Genomic DNA, 25012 nt, shown 5'->3' on the forward strand with positions numbered 1-25012 from the left:
CAGCACTAAAGATTTCACATGAAAGGGTCGTGATTGATTTGAGCAAGCAGGGGGTACATGATAGGGACTGCATGCACCGGTGGTCAGAGAGAAACAGAACAGGGCAGGGAGTTTCACAATGTTCTTCTATACAATGTCTGGAATCTATGAATAACATCGGTTTCTAAGTTATGAGTTGATTTTTAACTAATGGGTTTAGGCCAGGCAGGCCCAAGCCTGGTTTCGGGCCTGGTGCTGGGCTGCCTGTCTTTGGTTTTACTTTCTTGTTGTTTTTTTCTTAAAACAGGTACTGAGTATAAAACAATATAAAACAATATGAGAGGGTCTCTCTCTTCCCTCATTTCCCCCATTTGAGACTCTCACTTTTTATTAGGGGAAGTTCTCACTCTTATTTTTGCTACTTATGTCTTTTTGTGCAATAGATCGATAGTGATTTATATAGTATGCTTGTGCTGAAGCATTTTGGTGAACTAAGGTAGCGACAAAGTTTTTTATCATTTGGAGAAATACAGGTGTCAGACAAGGGAGCAGTAAGCAAGTTCCTATTACTATTATTACTCTTATTGGAAGAGTTTTAAATCTTCTTATTGCTGGGAACCAATTTCCAAACATGGCTCCGGGATTGAGTCCGTGCCACACTTGCATGGGTACATGTGCCAGTTTTGTTATATCTTTAACTATGTCTTTAACTACTTGCCTTTGATTATCTATGTGTAGACAGTAATTAGTAAGGTTAAATTTCTTATAGACCTCTCTTTTAGCTGCTAGTAAGTAGTCGAGAGCCAATCTATTTGATAGATAGCATTTCTTCATAAGAGTCTCTTGCCGGGCAAAAACAGTCAAAGCTCAACTGGTTTTATTAGTAATAATTTCTAAAACAGCTTGTAACTGTATGATTCGGTTGAGCATGTAGATGGGGGTTTGATATCTTCATGAGCCATCTTGTGCATAAGTGGTGGGTCCATAGTATTGTATGATTTTTTCAGGAGGCCATTCATTATCTTTCTAATCACCTATGGCTATGCTTCTTTTTTCGCGGGAAGCACAGACTGGGAAGCCCAGAAGTTCACCTGTTTTTATGGGCAGTAAGAAGAAAGATGGCTTAATGGTGCCAATTACACAGCTACCTGTCCACTGATCAGGCAGCTTAGCATAAGCTCTGTGTCCACATATCCAGTATAACCCAGTGGGGGCCATCCAGTCCTGGTGGAATTCTGGGTGGGCCTAAACAGCCTGCAGCTTTGGAAATTTACTGAATGGATTTCTTTCTGTGTAATTGGAACTCCACCATGTAACTGTTTTTGTGGTATCATTATACAGCTTTTGCCTAAGACAACTAAGCTGCCTTACAGGATGAGTGAATCCTTTTCCTTCTCTAGCTATACAATACTGTCTAATAATTGAGACTTTTAGAACTTAAAAATTGTCAGGGTGGTTCTTTTGGGCTGGAAATTCATCAGGAACTGGGTCTGTAGGAACTAATTCTCGGGCTACTTATGGCCATTGATTTCTTATTACAGTTTTTCTACAAACATAACATGAAGTGACATTTAGAGACTGGGCTATGTGCTTGGCTAACTGCAAAAACAAATTTCCGGTTTTTCCTGGAGTCTCTGGTACTGGCACATTTAGTTTATCATAGAAAGTCTGAAATACTGGTTCTGGAGAGCATCTTTGAACCTCTCCTTCTATTAGGATATTTACACTAGGATCTAGTCCTTTTCTATCAATGCCTAATGTTACATATTTTCCTTTATTCTACTTTGGGTCTGAGGGATTTGTGATTATCAATTCTAAAGGGCTGCAGCTCCCCCTCATGCAGGAGGGGCTGACTTTTCCTTTTTTGGAGCCAAACAGGATCTTTTTTATCTTCTTTCTAAGTAGCCTAAATGAATGACACAAGACAAGTATTGACACATCTCACATAAATATGATTCTTGACAGATGTACTTATTTTCTGCTGCGTAACTTTTTTTCTAATCTAGAGAACCGCATCTTAACCTATGCTGTTTACTATTAATAGCAGCACAGGCATCAAATTTTAAGGTTACATTTTTGGGGACCCCTTTTTCTTCTGTTCTAGCTATTACTTTACTTGTGTCACTTAGAGAACGACTAGTTCTTAGTCTTACTTCAAGGACTGTGATCATGGGAGGTTCAAAGGGGTCATAGCACACATCGGGCTGGTCACTTCCTGGATTACATACTTTGTACTGGGTGTTACTATACAAACAGTTTCTCTTTGGAGTCCCTAGGCATTCATAATAGCTATAAAATAAAAAGATTGTCTTAACTTGTCCTACCTCAGTGACCTGATGTATGCACTGAAGGCAGTCCTCTGTGTGGGAAGAAGTATTGGAAGCTTTTACCACACAGGTCTAGCTCTCATTCACAAATTTTTGGTTTTTTCCTCCTCTACCTCCAGCATCCACTCTCCCAGCTGACACTCCAGAGGTCCAATTGCCATCCCCACCCACTGCTGAGCTCTCTCCAGTTCTGGCCTTTATTCTATCTTCTTATCCTGACCTCTCTTTGGAGGCCTTTCATCATTGGTTCCGATATTGGCTCTGACTCTCCCTCACCATCTCAGTTTTTCTCATTTTCTCATAACGTCACACTGGGTCCTGTTCCTGCAGCGCTCCTTTTACTCACATCATTGGCCTCCTCTCTGCCATCACAGGCCCCTCTGACATTGGCCTGCACATTTTCACTACTTTTTTCCCTCCTGCCCACAAATTGCCTTGTATCTTCTGCCTTCAAAGACTTTCTGGCCCCTGGTTTCCACTCATCCATCATGTGTTCTTAGTTCACCTTCACAGTTGACTTTCTTATCTTGGCTGCCAGGGCCTTCTCTGCCATGAGTCCTTGCTCCCCACATCTCCTTTCTGGCTCACTCTCACCACTGTGTTTCTGCCTTCCCAGCCCTTTGCATGACTGAATTTCATGTTCTTGTGGGACTGTCTTCTGCCCTCACAACTTGCCTTTTCCATGCTTTTCCTGGAGCAGGAAGGCCCAGGATCCTGTTCCTATATCTGTGTCTCACTCTGTCTCTGGACACCTTCTCTCATAGTATTATCTTCTCGCCAAACTTGGTCATCTCCATTTATCCCACTGATTCATTTTTCTTTTATCTGCTATCACCAATCACTCTTCCTCATCCTCCTTAGACTTCACTGTATCTCCGACTAACACTAACTCTGACTCAAACAGGGCACTGCAACTTGATGAACACTGTCCCAGAGAGTTTATTTCCAGATAATTCTATTGATTGGTCTTGAATTTCCCAATAACCTGGAAATTGATTGTCTATTTCAGCCATCTCCTGGCGGCTGGTGGCTGCCAAGAACTTGTCCCATCCGTCTTGCTCAAGCTGGGATATCAAGCAGAGCTTTGTTCTCTTCATCAGAGGCCTCTTCCTGAGAAGACCCCAGAGGCAGACATATGGATGCCTGTAGCCTCTGTCTCCTCAGCACTGAAGTCTAGGAACTTCTATATGCATATGTCAAAAAAGATTGGATTTCTAGATTTGAGAGGAGAAAGAAAATAATGAGATATCATTCCCAAAACATTTGAGGCAAAACTACTGAATGGATTATTATGGGACCATCCTAGAATCACTTGCTAGACTCCATCTTAGAATCACATGAGGAGTAAACCACACCCCCATGTCCTTCTGTGAACGGGATGTAAACCAGAGCACTGACACAGCTCCAGCAGGGTCTGAATCCTAAGAACCTGGTGAACCATTAGCAGCATGAACGATGTCAAGTATTCTAGTGTCCATCCCTCTACCCAGCAAATCCTGGAGGATTATTGTTCCTGGAAGTATTTCTGTGTTTTAAAATAGCTTAGTTTGAAAATTAGTTCAACAAGACTGGGTGCGGTGGCTCATGCCTGTAATCCTAGCGCTTTGGGAGGCGGAGGCGGGCAGATCACGAGGTCAGGAGACTGAGACCCTCCTGGCTAACACGGTGAAACCCCGTCTGTACTAAAAATATAAAAACTTAGCTGGGCGTTGTGGCACGCACCTGTAATGATGATGGCCGTAATGAGCAGAAACCCCGTAGCAGTCCAGGCAATTATGTCAGAGAGACAACCTACTGCATATGTTCTAAGACAGGTTTTCCCCCAGTGCTAATGTTTTGGAATTGGAAACGTCTTATCAATGACTTGCAGTAGTTTAATTGGCAACTTTATTTTTGCTTTCTAATTGATATTAATCTTACACCTTATAATTGAAAGGACCTTAGATTCAATAAAAGAAGTAAATATTTATCTTGTTTAAGCTACTTTTGCTTCTCAGTCACCTACAGCTGAATTCACTTAGCATATTAAGTTATATAGCTGTTTGCTGGAAAATAGTAATTAGGCATACAAGTGAGATAATAGCTTTCTTGCATGAATTACCTTTGTACTATGTTAAAAAACAACCAGTTGACTATATTTGCCTGGGTCTATTTTGAGCCTTCTTTTCAGTTTCACTCATCTATATATCTCTCCTTTGACAATTCTACCCAATCTTAACGAACTTAGCTTTACAGTAAGACCTGAAATTGAATAGTGTAAGTCTTCCATTCTGCTTGCTTTGGGTTTAGCTTGCTCTTCTCTTTCTGTTTTTTTTTTTTCTTTAAGTAGATGCTTGGATTATAAATTCTACATTATCTCCTTTTCAAATATAAGCATTCAATATTATACATTTCCCTCTAAACTCTGCTTAAGCTAAAATCCATTAGTTTTGATGCTTTATATTGTTATTTTTATTCAACTCAGAATACGTTTTAAAAATTTCCCCTGATTCTTCCTCTTTGGCCTATACGTTATTTAAAAGTCTGTTGTTTAACTTCTAAATATTTAGGCATTTTCCAAGTATCTTTCTTTTATTAATTTCTAGTTTAATTTTATTATGATTTGAGATATACATTTTGTATGATATTTATATTTTCCACATTTGTAAATATTTTCAGATTTTTATGTCCCCAAATATGATCCACATGAACATTTCGTGTGCACTTGGAAAGAATGTACATTCCCTGTCGTATAGAGTTTCCAATAATGTCAATTAAATCTAGTTGGTTGATATTGTTGTTTAGTTCTTCTGTTTCCTTACTACTTTTTTTTTTGTCTATTAGTTTAATTAGTTACTTAAAGAGGTGTTTACATCTCCAGCTACAAGTGTGAGTTTGTCCATTTCCCCTTTCAGTTCTGCAGTCTTTCCCTTGGTGCATGCACATTTATAATTGACCCTTGTTATGGGCTGTGGGGCCCAGAGAGTGGAATATTATGGGCTGAATTGTACTACTCCAAAATTCGTATTTTGAAGTCGTAATCGCCACTATCTCAGAATGTGACTCTATATGGAGACACAACCTTTAAAGATGTAATTAACTTACAGTGAGGCCATTGGGGTGGGCCCTAATCCAATCTGATAATGTCCTTACAAGAAGAAGAAATTTGGATACACAGAGACATCAGAGATGTACACACATTGAAGAAATGCCATTTGAAGGTACAGCAAAAAGGTGATCAGCTGAAAACCAAGGAGAGATGCCTCAGAAGAAACCAAACCTGCCAACAACCTTGATCTTGGACTTCTAGGCTTTAGCTGTGAAAAATAAGTTTCTGTTGCTTTAGCTACCTAGTCTGTGATACTTTATTGAAACAGCCCTAGCATATTAATACAACTCCTTTATTATTATGGAATGTCCCTCCTTGTTCTCAAGAGTGTCTTGGGTTTTTGTGTGTGTGTCTTTTCATATACCTCTTACATGTTTCTTGAAAATTGTACATCTTCATCTTGTGTAGGACAGTGGGAATTGAGTTAAAATGCTTTTGTACTTGGAAATGTGCACACAGGTCCTTCTCCTAGGTCTTTAATGTGGGGTTTGAGTTAATCATTAAGAGTTAGAGCCAGGTGCGGTGGCTCATGCCTGTAATAGCAACTGTTCATGAGGGTGCCGTGGGAGGAACCCTTGAGACCAGGAGTTTGAGAACAGCCTAGGCTGGGCGTGTTGGTTCACGCTTGTAATCCCAGTACTTTGGGAGGCCGAGGCAGGCAGATCACAAGGTCAGGAGATCGAGACCATCCTGGCTAACATGGTGAAACCCCGTCTCTACTAAAAATACAAAAAATTAGCTGGGCGTGGTGGCGGGCGCCTGTAGTCCCAGCTACTGGGGAGGCTGAGGCAGGAGAATGGCGTGAACCCGGGAAGTGGAGCTTGCAGTGAGCCAAGATCGCATCACTGCACTCCAGCCTGGGCGAAAGAGCGAGACTCTGTCTCAAAAACAAAAACAAAACAAAGAGAACAGCCTGGGCAACATAGCAAGATGCCCATCTCTAAATAAATAAATAAGCAGAGTGTGGTGGTGCATGGCCTTCTGGAGGCTGGGGGGGTGCATCCCTTGAGCCCAGGAGTTCAAGTGGGCTATAATCACATCACTGCAGTCAGCCTGGGTGAGAGAGAGTGAGATCCTGTCTCTAAAAATACAACCAAGCTAAAAAGAGTTGGTTTGGGTTTGTGATTTGTTCTTGCTGTGATTATCCTCATTGTTTCACACACTTTAAATTCCTGTAATGATAGCTGGTGTTTAATCTGGAGATTTGTTTGCCAGAAAGATGTCTTCTTCATCCTGGGCATTTTAGTTTCCATTTTCACAGTGCCTTGGAGAAGATTACTTGGCACATTCTTATTTCTCTTCTGTTTCTCTTCCAGCAGCATTCTCTTTTACTCCTTTTCTGAAAATGTTATCTTGGTAGTGCAAGGCAGTGAGTGGAAGGGGTGATGGCTGTTCTCACTATGACTCAGTCTTAGGCAATGAGTGAGTGCCTGTAACGTTAGTGCCTGGCCTGCTCAGGTCTCTGCCCCTACCCTGGATATAGTCGTTGGTCCAGTGTTTATTCCTGCCCCTCTTACAGGAGCAGATTTTGTGTCTTGGCACTTTCTCCCACCTGCAACGATGTTCCCCCAGTTCCCTAAGGGCAGAGATGTTTGTTGCCCTTCTCCCCAGCACACACAGTAGGTCTTTTATTTTATTGTGTAGATAGCAGATAGGGGAGAAGGTACTCTGTGGAATTTCATGCCACCTCTGTATTTTTTTTTTTTTTTTTTTTGAGATGGAGTTTCGCTCTTGTTGCCCAGGCTGGAGTGCAGTGGCTGCGATTATGGCTCACTGCAACCTCCGCCTCCCAGGTTCAAGTGATTCTCCTGCCTTAGCCTCCCGAGTAGCTGGGATTACAGGCATCACCACCACACCCGGCTAATTTTGTATTTTTTAGTAGAGACAGGGTTTCTCCATGTTGGTCAGGCTGGTCTCAAACTCCCGACCTCAGGTGATCTGATCACCTTGGCCCCCCAAGTGCTGGGATTACAGGTGTGAGCCACCGCGCCCAGCCGCCACCTCTGTATTATCACTGTTTTCTCTCTCCAGGTCTGCATCACAATGGACATGAAGAATTTCTGCTTCTGTCCAGTCATTTCTGTGAGAGTCTGGTGGAGTTTGTAGAGAAATAGCCTGGGAGAGGTGGTGGGATTTTCTAATTTCTGCAGACCCCAGGAGCTTCACACTGTTCTGCCACCCTACACTTATCCCTAATCCATCTTTCAATTATCCTGGCTGAATTCTTACTGGTATCTGGTGTTGGATTTGTCTATCCTAAATAAGTAAGGATGTGTTTCCTCTCTCTCGCATGTGCCTATCACCATAGATTTTGGCCAGCTGGTTGTTCTACAGAGTTCATTCTTCAATGGATTTGAAAATGCTGAGAAGTTAATTTGGCTATTTTCCATTATAGAAGGGGTAGCAGCATTTCTTTGAGATATCTGCAACATGGAAATGAAAGCCACACATCTCCCTTACTTCTTTTTATGCCTCTTTCCCTGCCCCTCTGCCCTCCTTCTCCTTTTTCCTTCATACTTCTTATTTTATTTGCCATATGATGACACTTGGATACCCTAGATGGACTAATAATCCTTTTTTTTTTCCACTTTAGCTTTAACTTACTTGAGAACTTGAGAATAATTGCTAGAAAATGATTTTATATTTATTGGAGTAAATGTTCTTCTGTAACATATTTTATCTGTTTTTTACTTTTCTTTTTTGGGAGATGTTTAGAAAGGGACATGCTTATGCAAAAATCATACACTAATTCCTTTTAGAGTCTTGTTTATTCTTGAAAGGGAACAATTGTGTCTGACTCATATATTTACTTAGGAATGATGTGAAGAGGTAAAGCTTAAACTGGAGGAAGTAAGTTTCCGTTAAAATGTGTTGTCTTAGATCACCGTTCTCCTAAATCTGGTTTACTGTTTGCTGAGAGACATGTTTTTCTGCATTTTCACATTTTTCCCTTTGACTGTGAGCAGGAGATATATGAGATTCTTAGTGAAGTCATTCATTGCGCAGTGGCTCCAAGCTATTATTTATTGTTGATTCTTTAGACAACACTCTTTTTAGATGCTTTTTAGTTACTCCCTGCTTCCTCTTTCTTGTTCATTAAAATTTGCTCTAGAAGAACAAACAAAGGTCTCTTATCAATTCCTAATTCCATCCTTGATTTGGCTCATAGTTTGCTGCGCCTGACAGAGCCTTACAGTTTGACATTTGGGGTAACACTAGTTTCACTGAAGATATTAATAGTTTACTTCTCTTTTAGTTTCTCTTGGTGTGGATTTCTGTGACACTCGGGAGGGACTTCTTCCCTCAGATGTCTCAACAGCTGCCCTTTTCTAAGTTCTTTCAGATGGCGCATGTTCAACCAGGTTTGCAAAGCACTGCTAGCCACAGGGTTTGCAGAAACTGAGCTATTGACATAGCTTGTGATTCTAACATACTGAGCCCCATGAGAACCCTTATTTAATATTTGTAATTTAACATGTACATTGACCTTATCACTGAGAAGGTTTAAAATAGTGTCCAACCTTCATTCAGCAAAACTTCAATTTAAATTAAGGCAGAGTTAGCTAAATGTTAGCTATCCTCTGGAAATACTAAATCTAAGTAAGAGATACTGTTCTGCCTTCCCTTTCTCACAACATCATCCTTAATTTCAGCTGCCATGATATCTGGCTACAGCCTTTATGAGCATTGCAATAAACATGTGTGCTGAGATCATATACTCAATTTCTTAAGTTTTAAAATGAAATCTGCTAAGAAGCAATGGTCCCTTGGAGAGAAGAGCTTGGTATAAAATATAAAATGAATTTCCCCTCCTCCTAGCCGGAAAAAAAAAAAAAACCTCAAAGGTAATCATGTAATTCAACAATTCATTCAACTAATATTTGTATAGTTAATAACACATGAAGTTGAAACTTTTTTTCACAGACTTTTGCCAAGTTTGTAGGACAAAAAATTCACTGCCAGTGTGGGGGATGCTGTCACCTCTAAATGTTAAATCTCACCATAGCAGTAATGTCTTGAATCACCATGAGATATGAATTTTTTATGGCACAGTCATTTTGACTTTTGTTCCAAGATTTCTTAGTTTCAGCAATCCAGTAACATTTTCCCTTATGCACCTTCCAGTTTTTGGCAGGACATGATTTATGGACAGTAGAAAAGTTGAAAGAAACTGGAAGAAAGGAAGACAAGCAATTAAAATCAATGTAAAACTGTATCCTAATAATGTATACTAATTGAAGGGTCTCAAATTTGGTTATATTATGTGCTAAGCTTTCTTTGAAAAAAGTATGTGCTTTGTTCCAGGGTACATTTGAAAAAAAATTAAAAGAATTGAAGTCATGTGTATATTCATTAATTCATTCACTCATCCATCCTTTTTCCATTTAATTTATCCTTTTAAAAATATATCATGTTTTCTATAAGCCAGGAAATGCACCAGACACTAGGATAAAACAATGAACATCCAAGCTTCAAGGAACTAAAAACTTTAAAGGAAGAATAGAAATTAGAAATTTTAATTAGTTGTCTACTAACACATCAGAAATGTTGGGAGTTTATATCACACTAGTATAGTTATTCACAAGCAAAATTTGTGCTATAGGTAGTCCCCCAAAATCAAATAGGTTCATCTCTACTATCACACAAAAGGATCTTGACATCTAAAAATGTGCTCTTAACAGCTAGTTCTAATTTATAATATTTCCCAGCAAAGTTAGATGATGATACAGGGTATTCTAGATATACCAATAATTTAGTATTCCTGTAAATAAATATTCTTTACACACAGAGACAGACAGACACACACAGACACACACACACACACACCCACACACACATGACCTGAAGCCATTGAAGAGTAAACAAAGCCAGACAGATTCTAGAGGGGAGATGACACTTCAAAGAAGGTATGGCAGGGCAAAAGTTTATCATTTTTACAATTGTTAGCCTTAGGCCAATTGTAGTCCCATGTAGAGTGAGTAAAACATCATTAAAAAACCTGCAGCCTTTCTCACCTGAATAACCGGAGAACAGAGTTAAGAGAAACCACAGATGCTGAAAATGAAGAATCAATTCCATAAAATCAAAAAACATAGAGGGGGTGCTCTAACTTGTGTGTATAATTTTTTTCCCCAAATCTCTGACTGATGCAAGCACAAGCCAGGTTATGGTAAGAACAAGACAACCGAACTGACACTTGACCTGCTGCCCCAAAGATAGAGATTTAAATTTAAGTCCAACTACACCAATTGCTAAGGAAGGAAAATTGGCCAGGTGCAATGGCTCACGTCTGTGATCCCAACACTATGGGAGGCTGAGGCAAGCAGATTGCTTGAGGTAAGTTTGAGACCAATCTGGCCAACACAGCAAAATCCCATCTCTACAAAAAATAAAAAAAAATTGGCCGGGCGCAGTGGCTCACGCCTGTAATCCCAGCACTTTGGGAGGCCGAGGCGGTTGGATTACGAGGTCAGGAGATCGAGACCATCCTGGCTAACACAGTGAAACCCCGTCTCTACTAAAAATACAAAAAATTAGCCGGGCGAGGTAGCGGGCGCCTGTAGTCCCAGCTACTCCGGAGGCTGAGGCAGGAGAATGGCGTGAACCCCGGGGGGCGGAGCCTGCAGTGAGCCGAGATCGCGCCATTGCACTCCAGCCTGGGTGACAGCGAGACTCCGTCTCAAAAAAAAAAAAAAAAAAAAAATTAGCCAGTCATGGTGGTGTGTGCCTGTAACCCCAGCTACTCGGGAGGCTGAGGCAAGAGACTTGCTTGAGTCTGGGAGGTAGAGGTTGCAATGAGCCCAGATCATGTCACACTGCACTCCAGCCAGGGTGACCCAGCAACTCCATGAAAAAAAAAAAAGAAAAAGAAAAGGAAAGAAAGAAAGGAAAATAAACACTTTCACTTTTTTTGGAGGAATATGTGAGAAAACACAGACTTCTCGATATAACTTTTACAATGTATAGTATATAATCTCAAATGCCTTACATGAAAAACCAGAAAAATATGACCAATTCTAAAGGAAAAGGACAATCAATGCAGCTCAATATAAGGATGATGCGGAAGTTAGAAGTATCAGGCAAATATTTTAAAGCAGCTGTTGTAACTGTGCTTAATGACATAATAGAAAATATGCTTTCAAACGATGAAAAAATAGGATACCTCAGCAAAGAAGGACAGTAGGAAAAAAGCCACATGAAATTTAGAATTGAGAAATATAGTAAAACATTTTATATAAAAACCGTCTCTGGACATACTTAAAAGCAAGATTTAACAGGAAAACAAGTTAGCGAACTTGAAATTGTCCAATATGAAGAAAAATGTTGGATAATTTTCAGATCCTCAAGGACTTGTGGAATAATATTGAAACATATGACATACATAGAATTGAAGTCCCAAAACTTAAGAGAAGAGAAAGATTAAGCCAAAACAAGTTGAAGATACAATAATTGAAATTTTTTCCAAATTGCTTAAATCCATAAATTTACACTTTCAAGAAGCTCAGCAAAGCCTAAGCAGGTAAATATTAAGAAATTCATATGTATGAATAAGTTAGTCAAACTTAAAAGCCAAAGATAAAAATCTTGAAAACAGTTTTTGTGCATTACCTGCAAGAAAGCAATTATACAAAAATCCCTCATCCTCATTATAAACTATGGGGGCTAGAATACAGTAAAAAATATCTTTAAATTGTCAAAGGAAAAAGTAACTGTCAACAAAGTATTCTATATCCAGTGAAAAGTCTTCCAAAAATTGTGGCAAATTTAAGGCATTTTCAGAAAATGAAAAGAACCCCTTGACAGCAGATAATCACTATAGCTAATGTTAAAGGAAGTTTTTCAGGCTGATGCGCAATGTTTCTAAATGAGAACTTGAATATTCAAGAAAGAACATAAAAAATGGCAAACATCTGGATAAGCATAAAAGTATAAGGTAAGCAACATATCTTCAAAAAACATTTGGTCTTGCTTACAAATTAAGTTCATACTGTTGCCTAGCTTATAAAGTTCTTTCTCAGACTGATATAATGCACCTAAATCAAACCCTTTCTGAGTAAGTGTATAATTATTGCGAAAGATAGAGCAACTATGTAGCTGAAAAATTTTAGGACACATTTAATGAAAACTATAAAAACTACAGTTTCACTTCTCTGATAGACTAGATACCTGGAAGCAGTGTTTCACAACCATTTTGATATCATAGAATATAAAAAAAAGATTTCTAAAGTAGAACAAGATAGATATATAATAGTTTATTTATAGTCTGTCAAATAGCAACTTGGATTTGTATAGCTCAGGAACTTCAAGGCATAAAACGTGTCAGGGCATGCAAAGAAACAACTTTAGGAGAAACAACACTGTTGTTTCTTTGAAGATGTTTTCACTACAAGACAATTATAACCTGAGATAATTAGGTTAAACATATTGCTTTCTTTGTAAGAAATGAGGAAATCACTAAAGGAAGGCACTTAGTTAGAAGCAGAATGGGGAGCAGCATTTGGTAAATGAGTTCAAAGGGCAAGGTGGCCCTTCATGGTAATAAATCTATATATTGGTGCTGAGATTCTAAGAATAAGCTCTTGGTTTACTGAAAGGTGATGGGATAAATCAGTGAGCCTTTCATCAGTCTGAAACTTTAAAAAGGGCCTCAAGACATCCAAGTCATTAGCTACACCCTGCCCTCTTACAGATGAAAATGCAGTTAATCTCTGGAAGAAATAATCTTTAATTTTTCCTTATGAATCCCATTATTGAGGTCAACCAAATTTTTAAAAATCATCAAATATTTCAGGAAACAAGCCAACATATCAGTAGGAAATACAAAGAATGAATTTGGTCACCAAGGACTTTAGATATTTAAATAATCCTATGTATTATAAAAAAATAATGTTTAAATGGTTTTAAGAAATAAAAGAATAAAAACATCATATCACAACAACAAAAAACATCAAAAGCCAATAAGTTTGAAAATACATCCCTAGAATCAAAAACTGTTATCATTGAAATTAAACACTCAGTGAATGAGAGCAGATGAGGAAAGCAGCAGGAAAAGGGATAATTAGTGAATTTAAAGATATATCTGAAAATATTGCTAAGAATTCAGCACAAATTGACAGGGACAAAATGTGAAGTTAGGTGAAATGGAGGATAGAAAGCAAAGGCCCACTGCACATCTAATTTGAGTCCCAGAAGGAAACAAAGAGAAATTAGAGAAAGAATTTGGAATGGTGGTTGAATAGATCAACTACGTTTTACTTTACATATTTTAAGTCCATTTTGTTATTTTAAGATAAACACATTTAGATTTGGTGTACTTTCCTAATCAATTGAAAGTAGAACCTTAGGAGAGGTAACTTACACCTCTATAACAATAGAATAAGGGTAAGAAAACAGATTTGGAAGCATTTAAAGCCAGAGCTTTATTTATTATCTCCCTGTGTCACAGGTATAAAGATTACAAGAAAGTGCTTTTGCTTTGGGGATAATATCTCACAAAGTTAAGAAAAATATTAACTTATATTGTACGAGATAGTCTTTAGATTGTGGTTGAGGGAGCTTGGGAACATCAAAGTTCCCAAAGACTTTAAACACCAATGTAAACTCTTAATTAATCCCCAGAATTTGAATCTAGTTTATAATTTGGACATGGTAAGTCATTCTTATATAATTGTTTCTGGATGTTATAAAAAGATATATAATATTTTAATACAGAATTAAAATGTAAATTAAAAAATTAAAATCAAATAACCTAAGAAAATACAAAGGCCATCTAATGACTTTTAAAATATGCAAATACATTCATATGAGAGAGCAAAAGAAAGACTAACAAAATTACCATTTACATTTTTAAATATGTAATAACGTTAAAAAATTGAAAAACCATCTGCAATGACCATGAATTTTAAGAGGAAAGAAATTTTAACCCCAACCTGTGCTTGCACATACTCCAATAAAAAACAAAATAAAATACAATTATTTCAATGAAATACTTTTAAATTCATTTAAAACTCATTGTATAAGCTCATTTGTCTCATTTTGCCTTGGCCCTTTACATGTTAATATTTTTATCAGAATTGTAATGAGTCCATGAAAAGCAATGATCTAAACCATCTGTCTATTGTGATAGAGAAGTTTCTCCTCTATTCAGATATCATCAAAGAAAATCAAGGCTACTGTTCATGCTTGGTTACTCAGGAATTTGGCAATACAAACTAATATTACCTACTGAGGTGATTGTTCCAGATTTATTTTCCCCAGTACAGTTTTTCTCTTTTGGCTCATTATACAATTTAGTATTGGATAATGAATAGTATGTCATGCAGTGTTGAACTAGACAACTAATGAAAGAAGAAACATGTTTTTCTAATTAGATACAAAGCACAAAACCATTAGTCTGTAGTTATTCCATGAAGTCCAATGATATGGAAATTCCATATCAAAAGTTAAATGATTAAAAATTTAAGAGAAAAACATAACTACTTTTTCCAAGATTTAGAGTCTCCTTTGCACTCTTATTAACCTTAGCAATGTTAACTTTAAGAGAATTGGAAAAAATATGACCAGAAGAATAAGCACTTGAATTTTTTCCTGGAGCTGTCATAATTACTTTAATAAGGACAAAATGTCCAGCTCTGGATATGACTCATATTTAGATCATTTGTGTTTAGTGAGTGCCTATTAATTATATCAGGTGTCACCTGGTTGATGTTTTGTATGTTTTGGTTTTGGTTAATGATTTGTTCCTTTGAGATTCTGCATATAAATGCTGCATATATGAGATAGAGTTAGCCCAGAGTAGTTTTTTTCTGCAACGAAGAAAATATTTGTCTTTCTGCTGGCCATTTAACTGAAATTATCTTTGATAATTTATAGTCTCAGAACAATGTATATTAGGTTATTAGTATTGACCATCTAAAACCACATAAACACATCTGAAAGTAATAAAAGTAAATATTTAATAGTGCTTGCCATTTGCCAGGCATTAACACAAGATACCATATTCAGAATATATTTAATTCATTTAATGTATTAAATATATAATCTCTAATTCTTATGTTGATACATCATACTTTTAATCCTTCAACATATATACATCATAATATAGTGCATCCAATGCAAGAATTTTATTAGTGATGTAGCTGGGATTTGAAAACAGGTCCTGGGTCTCTAGAGTATCCGTGAACATTGTTGCCTTCTAGAGAAACTTTTTAAGAAGATACTTTATCTTTGAAATCTATTAGTAACACATCAATTTTAGTAGCAAAAAAATCTATTTTACTAAAAAACTATTTTAGTAACAAGAAAATCTACTGCCTTCTAAAACATAATGAAAAGTAGTATAGTAGGGATTTTTAATGCTAATTATTTTTGCTCCCCCAACCCCATTTTATAGCCCTAATTATGCCATTGGCTAGTTACATTAAAGTAGTTAAACCACTTATCCCTCTGGGCTTCAGACTGCTCATCTAAACTAGACTTTGCTGATTTCTGGAGTCCCTTCTAGTTCTAAAGTTCTACAACTCTGCTTATTTATTTGTAATAGATAATGCCATTCATAATTACTAACATAATTCTCTAAGATTCAGTGACATAGACACTGCATTGACCTTTTCTAGGGTTTAGTTTAATCTGGAAGCCTGAATTACTTGGAATATATATAATCTGTATATCATCTCTGTTCTACAGATATTTGTAAAGAACTTTTCCCCAAGCGTTTATTCAATAAAACATTAAAATAATGGCCATATGAATAATTGGGCTGTGTTTGGCTATGTCCAAAGTACATTAGTGTAAATTTATAATGCTCAATGGAATTGATTTATTTTAGACAAATTTCTCACCTGTTGACACAAGATTGATGATACTTAGGAGTAGCAGATATGAATAAGCATACACAGAAACACAAGTCATAATTTAATTTGCTTCCTTCTGAACATGGTTTCAGAGACATCTGTGTATATCCCAATATCAAACTGCACCAGGAAATTCACTGCATGATCTTGATCATAAAATAAGCAACTAATCTTGCCATCTCTTTTCTTTATCATTGAGATGAATTTATAATGTATATTTTATCACATGGTGAAATTCTATAGAAAATCTCTAATTTTAGTTGCGTATCAAATTTTACACTTTTTGTGAAGTTGTACCATATTGTTTAGGAACCATTTAAATAGCAAACACAGTTACAACAAGTTAGGAGAAAAATAATACCCTGAGATGAATAAATAATATTACTAATTACTTACCCAAAATATTCAGTACAATTACTATTACCAGAAGGATAATATTATTGCACATCCAACGTTAAGAACAATTCCATGGTGGTGAGAATCTACAAAACTGAATAGATTTCACTAGTAAACCCAGCAGGTGGCTCCTTAGATGGTAAGAGGTAGGAGAGGGCCAAATAAACTTTCTCACCTATCATGTTCCTGAGTTACTTTCCTTTGAAATATGTAGACCCAGCTTCTTTTTTTTTTTTTCCCACACAAAACACACATATGCGTGTATTCTCCGGTTTGAATGAATATGAATTTTTCCTTTTGGTTTCACTGTTTATATTCCCCAGTATTGATCTTACTTATGATCACTGTCTGTGTCTCTGGGTTTTTATATAAGACTGTGAAACCCTTAAGATTCTCTAATAAGCTTATTGACAACACCCACTTATTTGAGCTGATCTTTTCTGTTTCTCCTCTTATATAATGTATCCATTTCCTGTGATATAGCATTGTAATTCCATAAAACCATACATTTAAACATAAAAGAAATGTTAGAGATTATTTTAACGCAATACCCACGTGTTAAAATGGGGATATTCAAGTTCACAGTCACACAGTTACTTGAGAGCAGAGCTGATAGCTAACCTCAGGTCTCTTGACTACCAGACTAGCGCTGCCTTCGGTATCCACACTTCTCATTGCATTTGAAGTACTCAAAAGATAATAAATAAACCAAATAAAAGAAGTTGCACTTTTAGCTTTAGGCTGAAAGTTTAAAACAACAGTCTCTGGTACATAAAAGTTACAGTACATTGTTTCCACTAGACATGTGACCTAAACATACAATACACTGAGAAAGTACTGAAAATAGCTGACATTGAAATATAATCATATCAAGACTAAATGGAAGTTTATTTGGTAGATTATTATTGAGTGCATTGTTTTATGTGCTGATTATTATTGCTATTAATTAAAACATCTTTAATAGGAATTTGTTAATTTTCAAAACATTAAAAGAAGTCCACATATTTTCACTCATCAGACGAAACAGTCAAAATTGTGGGAGTCAAGTCAGTCACAGAAAGAATGTGGTGATGTCACTACACGTTTCTTTTTCTTTCTTTCTTTTCTTTTCTTTTTTTTTTGGATAGGCTTTTGTTCTGTTGCCCAGGCTAGAGTGCAGTGGCATGATCACTGCTCACTGCAACCTCCACCTCCCAGGTTCAAGCAATCTTACTGCCTCAGCCTCCTGAGTAGCTGTGAATACAGGCACGTGTCACCATGCTCGTTTTTAAAATTTTTGGTAGGCATGAGGTCTCTCTGTGTTGCCCAGGCTGGTACCAATCTCATGGGCTCAAGCGATCCTCCTTCCTCGGCATCCCAAAGTGTTGGGATTACAGGCATCAGCCATTGTGCCTGGCCACTACACATGTTACTAATATGACGAACTGAAATTATGGATCCCTAAATTTAGTAGAATAAAATTTCAGATTTCATAAAAAGACTAACATAAAAGATATTGATCATTCTTTTAGGCCTCCTAAGTAAGATTTAAGCAAAGCATAAATTTCTGGGATATTCTCAGTTCAAACACACACTCTCACTGATGTCCTGCTAAGCTTCCTGATGACATTCCTTTATGCTTTACATCCTGGAGAACCAATGAGCATACATATATACATTCATCGTCTAATGAGATTCATTTATTTATTCAGCCATTTATAAATTATTTTACTTATCAAGCATCTGTTAATTTCCTGCTCTATATTTAGTACGGTGTGAGGTGCTAGAAACACAAAGATTAATAGATTATGTAGAAAGATTCAGCATTTTATGAGGCTCTGAAATGGTAAGGAATATGACAACCTTTAGGAGAAAAGAAAAGGCCAATAGCCAGAGCAAAATCAGTGAAAGGTATGAGGTTAGAAGAGATCAGGAACAATTGTGTAGGACTCTGCATGTAAGACAACAAAAGTCTAATCTATCCAACAGCTCTTTCCCTCGATGATGAAGTGACACATGAGAACAAAAGTTGCGTTTATCTAACACCACACATACACAGCACAAGAACAATATGATATTTGACTTCTGGTCATAAGCATGACTATAGGTAGGTAATTTAATCTTCATATAGTTCGTTTTCTCATTTTTAGCATTCTAAGATTGAACTAGATCACATTAAAAGATGTTGCCCCACATCCCTAAACTGGGAAAAGAATAAGGTTTTATTTATAAAAGTTCAAACCATAGACAGAAAGGCAATTAAACCCTGGAATGCAGAATCAAAAATACTGGTTTTGTTGCTTAAACTGAGTAAAATAACCTCTAGAAAAAGAAACTAACTACAGGACATTTTTGAAGCATAGGGGAATGAGAGTGCAGTTCTAGTCCATGTTATTTTTCAAATTATGTTTCACTATTTCATAGGAAGTGAAAGTGCCTAAGCTGGAAGAAAAGAAAGCAAGTTAGCCTCTGCTGGGTAAAATAGAGAGGTAAGGTTTAAAATAAGAAACAAGATGCTTTTACAACCAGAAAAGGACACACACTAGATTCCTTTGATAACTATAAACTTTTGAAAATATAAAGAAGAAATACATTCCTTGGAAATACGAACAAACAAAGTAGCAGATTCATTCCACAAGGGCAAATACAAAGGAGGAACTTTAAATTATTTAAAACACCTACATAAACTCTATGCTACAAAAATTCTTACCCTAGAGCAGAGAATGGAAATGTAACAAGACAGAGAAATTTCCTTAATACTTCAAAGAATAGAAAAGACACTGGTTATGAAAATCTATAATTTTTGAGGGGGTTTGGTGATGAAGGCACCATGTTAAGTTTAGGCATATGCTTATCGCCTCTGATTCCAGAAATATTCAATTACCTAGTCATTAATTCCAGACTTTATAAAATTAAATCTAACATTTCATGTTTTCTTAAGTTTACATTTTTATCCTATTGATATTGTAAAAGAATAAATAACAATATGAGTAAATTGCCACAGGTATTTTTCCCAGTGGAGATGAATTTATCACATTATGTTAAAAGGTCAGATTTGAATGAGAGTGAGCAAAGCTGTGGAGCAGAAAGGGGTGATCCCGCTAGAAGCTGCTGTGTGAATATAAATATTCATCACGAGAAATCAAGAAATAGAAAGGCTATGAAAACAGAAGCAAAGTTCTACATATTAAAACCAAAGTGGCAATTTATTTTATGAACAGACATTTTGCTTCATTAAAAACATTCGCTCTTATTCTTAGCATTCAATGAATTTTGCTTTGAATCCAATCTCCTCTTTTCAGTTTGGCAATTAGAGACATAAGAAAGAAATAAAGGAGATAACTAGTAAAATCTTAATTCTCAAAGGCACCCTAAATCCAGCTTACTAGATCTCTGAAGTGGAAATGCGAGTTCTAACGGGGGAGTCCGAACAGTTTTGGTATCAGCGTAGACTACATCTCCAGCCATTGCACAGACCGAAAAGAGAGAGAAGACCACAAATGATGTCCCACTGAAGGGACAATCATATTTCTGCAAAGAAACTTCTGGTAAGTTAAGTAAATTGAGATGGCAAATTTCCTTCTGCTCCCCAAGTGGGTGGTGGACTTCCTCCATGAATCAATGACAAAACCAATGCGTTCAGTCTTACTAATCAAGGTAGCAGATTTCTCGAATACTTGTATGACATGGAAGAAATTACTAACCATACAGTAGGTTCTCGTTTTTCAGTTAGTTTTCTGCCTAAACTTGAAATGCTTTTAACTTTTATTAATACCACAGAAGATATCTCACCATTTTCTCCTATAGGCCACTTCCTCTTTTAGTTCAGGCATGTATTCTCTGGCGGAAACTCTGAATTTCCAGCATCTTCTCCAAAGTAGGATAGCTATTTGGGAAACAGAACAAGAAAAAGAAGGGATTTTATTATGAAAGTTACAGAAAGGGGCCCTATGTCTTTTATCCTCCTCTCTAAATGCATTGTATTGTCTAGATGATACCTTAAAAATTCTGAAAGCCATTTGCTTTCCTGTATGCTTTATAATATTAACATTAAACTGAGGTAAAACATGAATTATGCAGAGGACTTCTGAACTAAAAAATATATATTTAAGAAACAGAAATAACTCTGTTAAAATAATTCAAGGTAATGACATAAAAGAAAAAAAACTAATTTTAAAATGAGGTGTTCAGAAATTTACCATCGAATACAACATAGCAAACATAGATTTTATCTCCTATTTCTTCTAAAATTCCACTAAAATTGAATTAAGTGAATAAAAATTTGTTAGTCTAAAACAATAACACAAAGGCTCAGGGTCCTATTAGTTGATGAAAAATTTCAACTAATTCCTGGAAAATGGAGAGTAGATGGAGATGTGATCATTGATGAAGAAGTAAAATCAGAGAAAAATGCAGCCAACACCATACAGAGGGAAATAATGGAGGAGAGCCTAGCTACCTGTGAAACTGTCATAGGACATAGAAATGTCAGATATGAAAAATGGCAGGATCCATTAGCTTATGACTAGTAGATTAACTGGAAATCTGCATATGGAAAAACTGGTTTTTTCAATACCCACTCAAGTGCATTCTGCAGAATTAATCTAAACTGCAGTCACCCCATCCCTACCCCTCATCCAAGAAATTTAACTTAGGTTAATTAAATAACTAGAGAACAGATCCTGGCTTTGTGGCATTTAGGGATCCCTCGTATAAAGACCAACTTCTGACCCTGGATGAGGCTTGAGCACCGACCTCTGTCTCTTAAGACTGCATGACACTCTCTCCCTTTTCTGGGCTGTTCCAACTGTTTGTATGTGACTAGACAATACCTACTACATACATGAAAAACTGACTTTTAGAGGTTTTATTATCTGCAGGTGGTTGCATAACCAATAATTTTTTTTTTTTTTTTGAGACGGAGTCTCACTCTGTCACCCAGGCTGGAGTGCAGTGGCGCGATCTCGCCTCACTGCAAGCTCTGCCTCCCGGGTTCATGCCATTCTCCTGCCTCAGCCTCCCGAGTAGCTGGGACTACAGGCGCCCGCCACCACGCCCGGCTAATATTTTGTATTTTTAGTAGAGACGAGTTTCACCGTGGTCTCGATCTCCTGACCTCGTGATCTGCCCGCCTCAGCCTCCCAAAGGCATAACCAGTACATTTTAAGAGTGATAACTGAGTTCTAAGTCCATGCCATAATTCAATTATGCTGTCTAGATTTTGAGGGTAAGACTCACATTTTATTATTTTTATTTTCATCACTTAGTTTTGTGTGAAACATTACAGCCGCTCAGTAATTATGTGTTGAATTACCAAATCAGTTATGCTATGCTGAATGTTATAATTAGGCTATAACAGTTTTCCAGAATGAGAATAATCATTTTTCACTAAAAAGTAGACTTTTATTCATATGAAAAATATGACTGATGGGCCAGGTGCCCTGGCTCATGCCTGTAATCCCAGCACTTTGGGAGGCCGAGACGGGCGGATCATGAAGTCAGGAGCTCGAGACCAGCCTGGCCAACATAGTGAAACCCCATATCTGCTAAAAATATAAAAAATTAGTCGGGCGTGGTGGCGCACGCCTGTAATCCCAGCTACCTGGGAGGCTGAGGCAGAAGAATGGGTTGAACTTAGGAGGCAGAGGTTGCAGTGAGCTGAGGTCGCGCCATTGCACTCCAGCCCTGGAGACAGTGCAAGACTCCGTCTCAAAAAAGAAAAATATGACTGATGATCTAGTCATATAAAAGTAAAAAAATTACTAGCATGTAGAGTATTAAAAGAGTGTTAAAAAATTAGGGTAAGTATGTCAATTTCTGCCATGAAAAAGGCAGATGGGATTCAGCAGATCAATTTTGGGAATATTGCAAACTGAGTAATATTCATTTTTTCAATCCATAAATACAGAATCTCTCCTTTATTTAGATATTCCTTAATCTATTTCAGAAATGGTTTGCATTGTTCACAGAATAACTCTTCCACTTCTGTTATTAAACTTATTATTTATTTTATTATTTTTGATGTTATTGTAAACAAAGATTTTTCTAAATTTCGTTTTTGGATTGTTCATTGCTAGTCTGTAAAAGCACTACTACTATTTTATATTGATTTTTATCCTGTAATCTTGCTGAACTTGTTTATTACCTCTAATTTTTATTGCTGTTGTGAATGTTTTAGGACGACATGATATGCAAGATCATGTTATCTGCAAATAAAGACAGTTTCACTTCTTCCTTTCGTATTCTTGTTTTATTCCCTTGGCAAGAAACTCCAGCATGATGCTGAATAGAAGAGGTGAAAGCAGATCTATTCCATCATTTTCACCAATATCATCCCCAGGTTGGGTTATCAAGGACTGGCTTTGCAGCATCAGGGCAACGAGTCCTTGTTATGTACAGCGTGAAGACTTAGTTAATGAATTTAAAATCACCAACGTTTATTTTTACACAGTTCTATCATATGCGATATATATATATTTTAATACTTTAGACAGAGTCTCCCTCTGTCGCCCAGCCTGGAGTGCAGTGGCGCAATCTCAGCTCGCTGCAAGCTCCGCCTCCCAGGTTCACGCCATTCTCCTGCCTCAGCCTCCCGAGTAGCTGGGATTACAGGTGCCCACCACCACGCCTGGCTAATTTTTTGTATTTTTAATAGAGACAGGTTTTCACCATGTTAGCCAGGATGGTCTCGATCTCCTGACCTCGTAAACCACCCGCCTCGGCCTCCCAAAGTGCTGGGATTACAGGTGTGAGCCACCGTGCCTGGCCTATATGTTATATTTTTTTTTAACAAAGGTTATCCTATTATATTTTCTCTCTGTGTTAGACTTGCTTAAATTAAAATTTACATGTGTATTGATGGACCACAGGTCATATCCAAATCTGACTTAGACACAGACACATAATTTTGAGATCCTGGAGGTGAAGATAAAGACAATAATTGCATAGAAGTATATTTCTCTTAATGGAGGGGCTTCATGTTTATTTATGTATATGTTTTCAGTAGTGGTTTGTGTCGTTAAGTTTTTGAAAAGGAAGGTTTTTTTATATTTAGTTTGAAAAGAAGAATGTGCTTACATAGCCAATACTAAATGCAGTCATAAAAGTGTTTTAACATCTTTGTATGTTTGTTTCTTCATTTCTGTCACTTCATGGTACTTTTTAAAAATTTACACAGTTACTTGTTATTGTTCATATTTTCTGTTTCTTGGCATGTTGAATAATTCCTGATTAGATGCTGGATATTATGATTTATGTTTACAGATGCCTTGATGTTGTGGTCTTTGCTTAAAGCATGTTATGTTGGTTGTCTTCATTTAAAGACTATCAGGCAGTTAATTTACCTTACATGGAGATAAGTTTCATAATTTTGAAACCTGTTTTTAATTTTTGCTACATATGAACTCATCTCACCTCCTCTTCAGGGATAGTTTATTCCTGCTACCAAGGTCTGATCTTTCTGAATGGCCCTGGTGATTACTGATGACAGCACAATAAGAGATTAAGTGTTAACAGCATTAAAATGTCAAAGATGCAGAACAGACAGTACAGTGTACTAAATAATTAACGACATTTTGGGGGAGGCTAAGAAAAAGGAAGTTGTGCACTTCCAAAAAGAGGAAATATGTTCTAAAATAAAGGGTAAAATATTAACTTAAAAGAAATCAGTAACTTCAAATGTAGATTTAAAACATTGAGGTTTACACAAAAGTGGAGGTACCAGTATTCTCTAGCTAGTAAATGATATCAAAGGTAACTCAGAGACATTTAGTTGTAAGCACATAAATTTGCTTAAGAGAGTTTTGTTAACAAAGACAAGTTACATGGGAGAGAGCAAAAGAGAGAGAACAGTTTTCAGTAATTTGGCTGGAAAGAGTTTTATTGTTCTTATGTACCTGAAGTATAGTTGGACTGAATACAAAAGTTGAGATCTGTTATCAGATTTCCTCTGAATTTTAGTTGCACTTTCTGCCAGATGACATAATTGTTGAAAAACACAATATGATTTTGATTTCTGATCCTGTGTCTGAGGCCTAACTTTTCTATCTGGAGACTTTCAGAATCTTGTATTTATTCCTACAATTCTGAAATTCTGCAGTGAGGTGTCTTTTAAGTCTATTTTTGTCCTTTCCATGGGGCATTCAGTGTGAAGCTTTAAACAGGAAACTCACACCCTTAGCTTCTGAGAAATTTTTTTATACTTATTTCCTAATTTTCCTCGTATCTTTATTCTAATGTCTTTTTTCTAGCATTCCTTTTAGTGAAATATTAGTGCTCTTGGGTTGATATTCTACTATTATTATACTTTTTCTTTTATCTCTTCCTCTTTAGATTTTATTACCTAGGAAATTTCTCAAGTTTTTCCTCCACCCATTTTATAGAATTTGTTT

The 25012-nt window shown here is 36.8% G+C and overlaps 1 protein-coding gene across 1 annotated transcript; it reads right to left on the bottom strand.

Annotated features, from left to right (window-relative positions):
• Positions 1–5434: 5434 nt before the first annotated feature.
• On the bottom strand, positions 5435–20329 carry CLECL1P (C-type lectin-like domain family 1). The gene is given in 4 exon segments (XM_014347090.5): positions 5435–5527; positions 9396–9565; positions 20009–20168; positions 20171–20329. Coding segments are annotated over 4 exon segments (582 nt in total).
• Between the last annotated feature and the right edge of the window lie 4683 nt (positions 20330–25012).

Source organism: Pan paniscus, chromosome 10 (assembly GCF_029289425.2).
Source record: "Pan paniscus chromosome 10, NHGRI_mPanPan1-v2.0_pri, whole genome shotgun sequence".
NCBI lineage: Eukaryota > Metazoa > Chordata > Mammalia > Primates > Hominidae > Pan > Pan paniscus.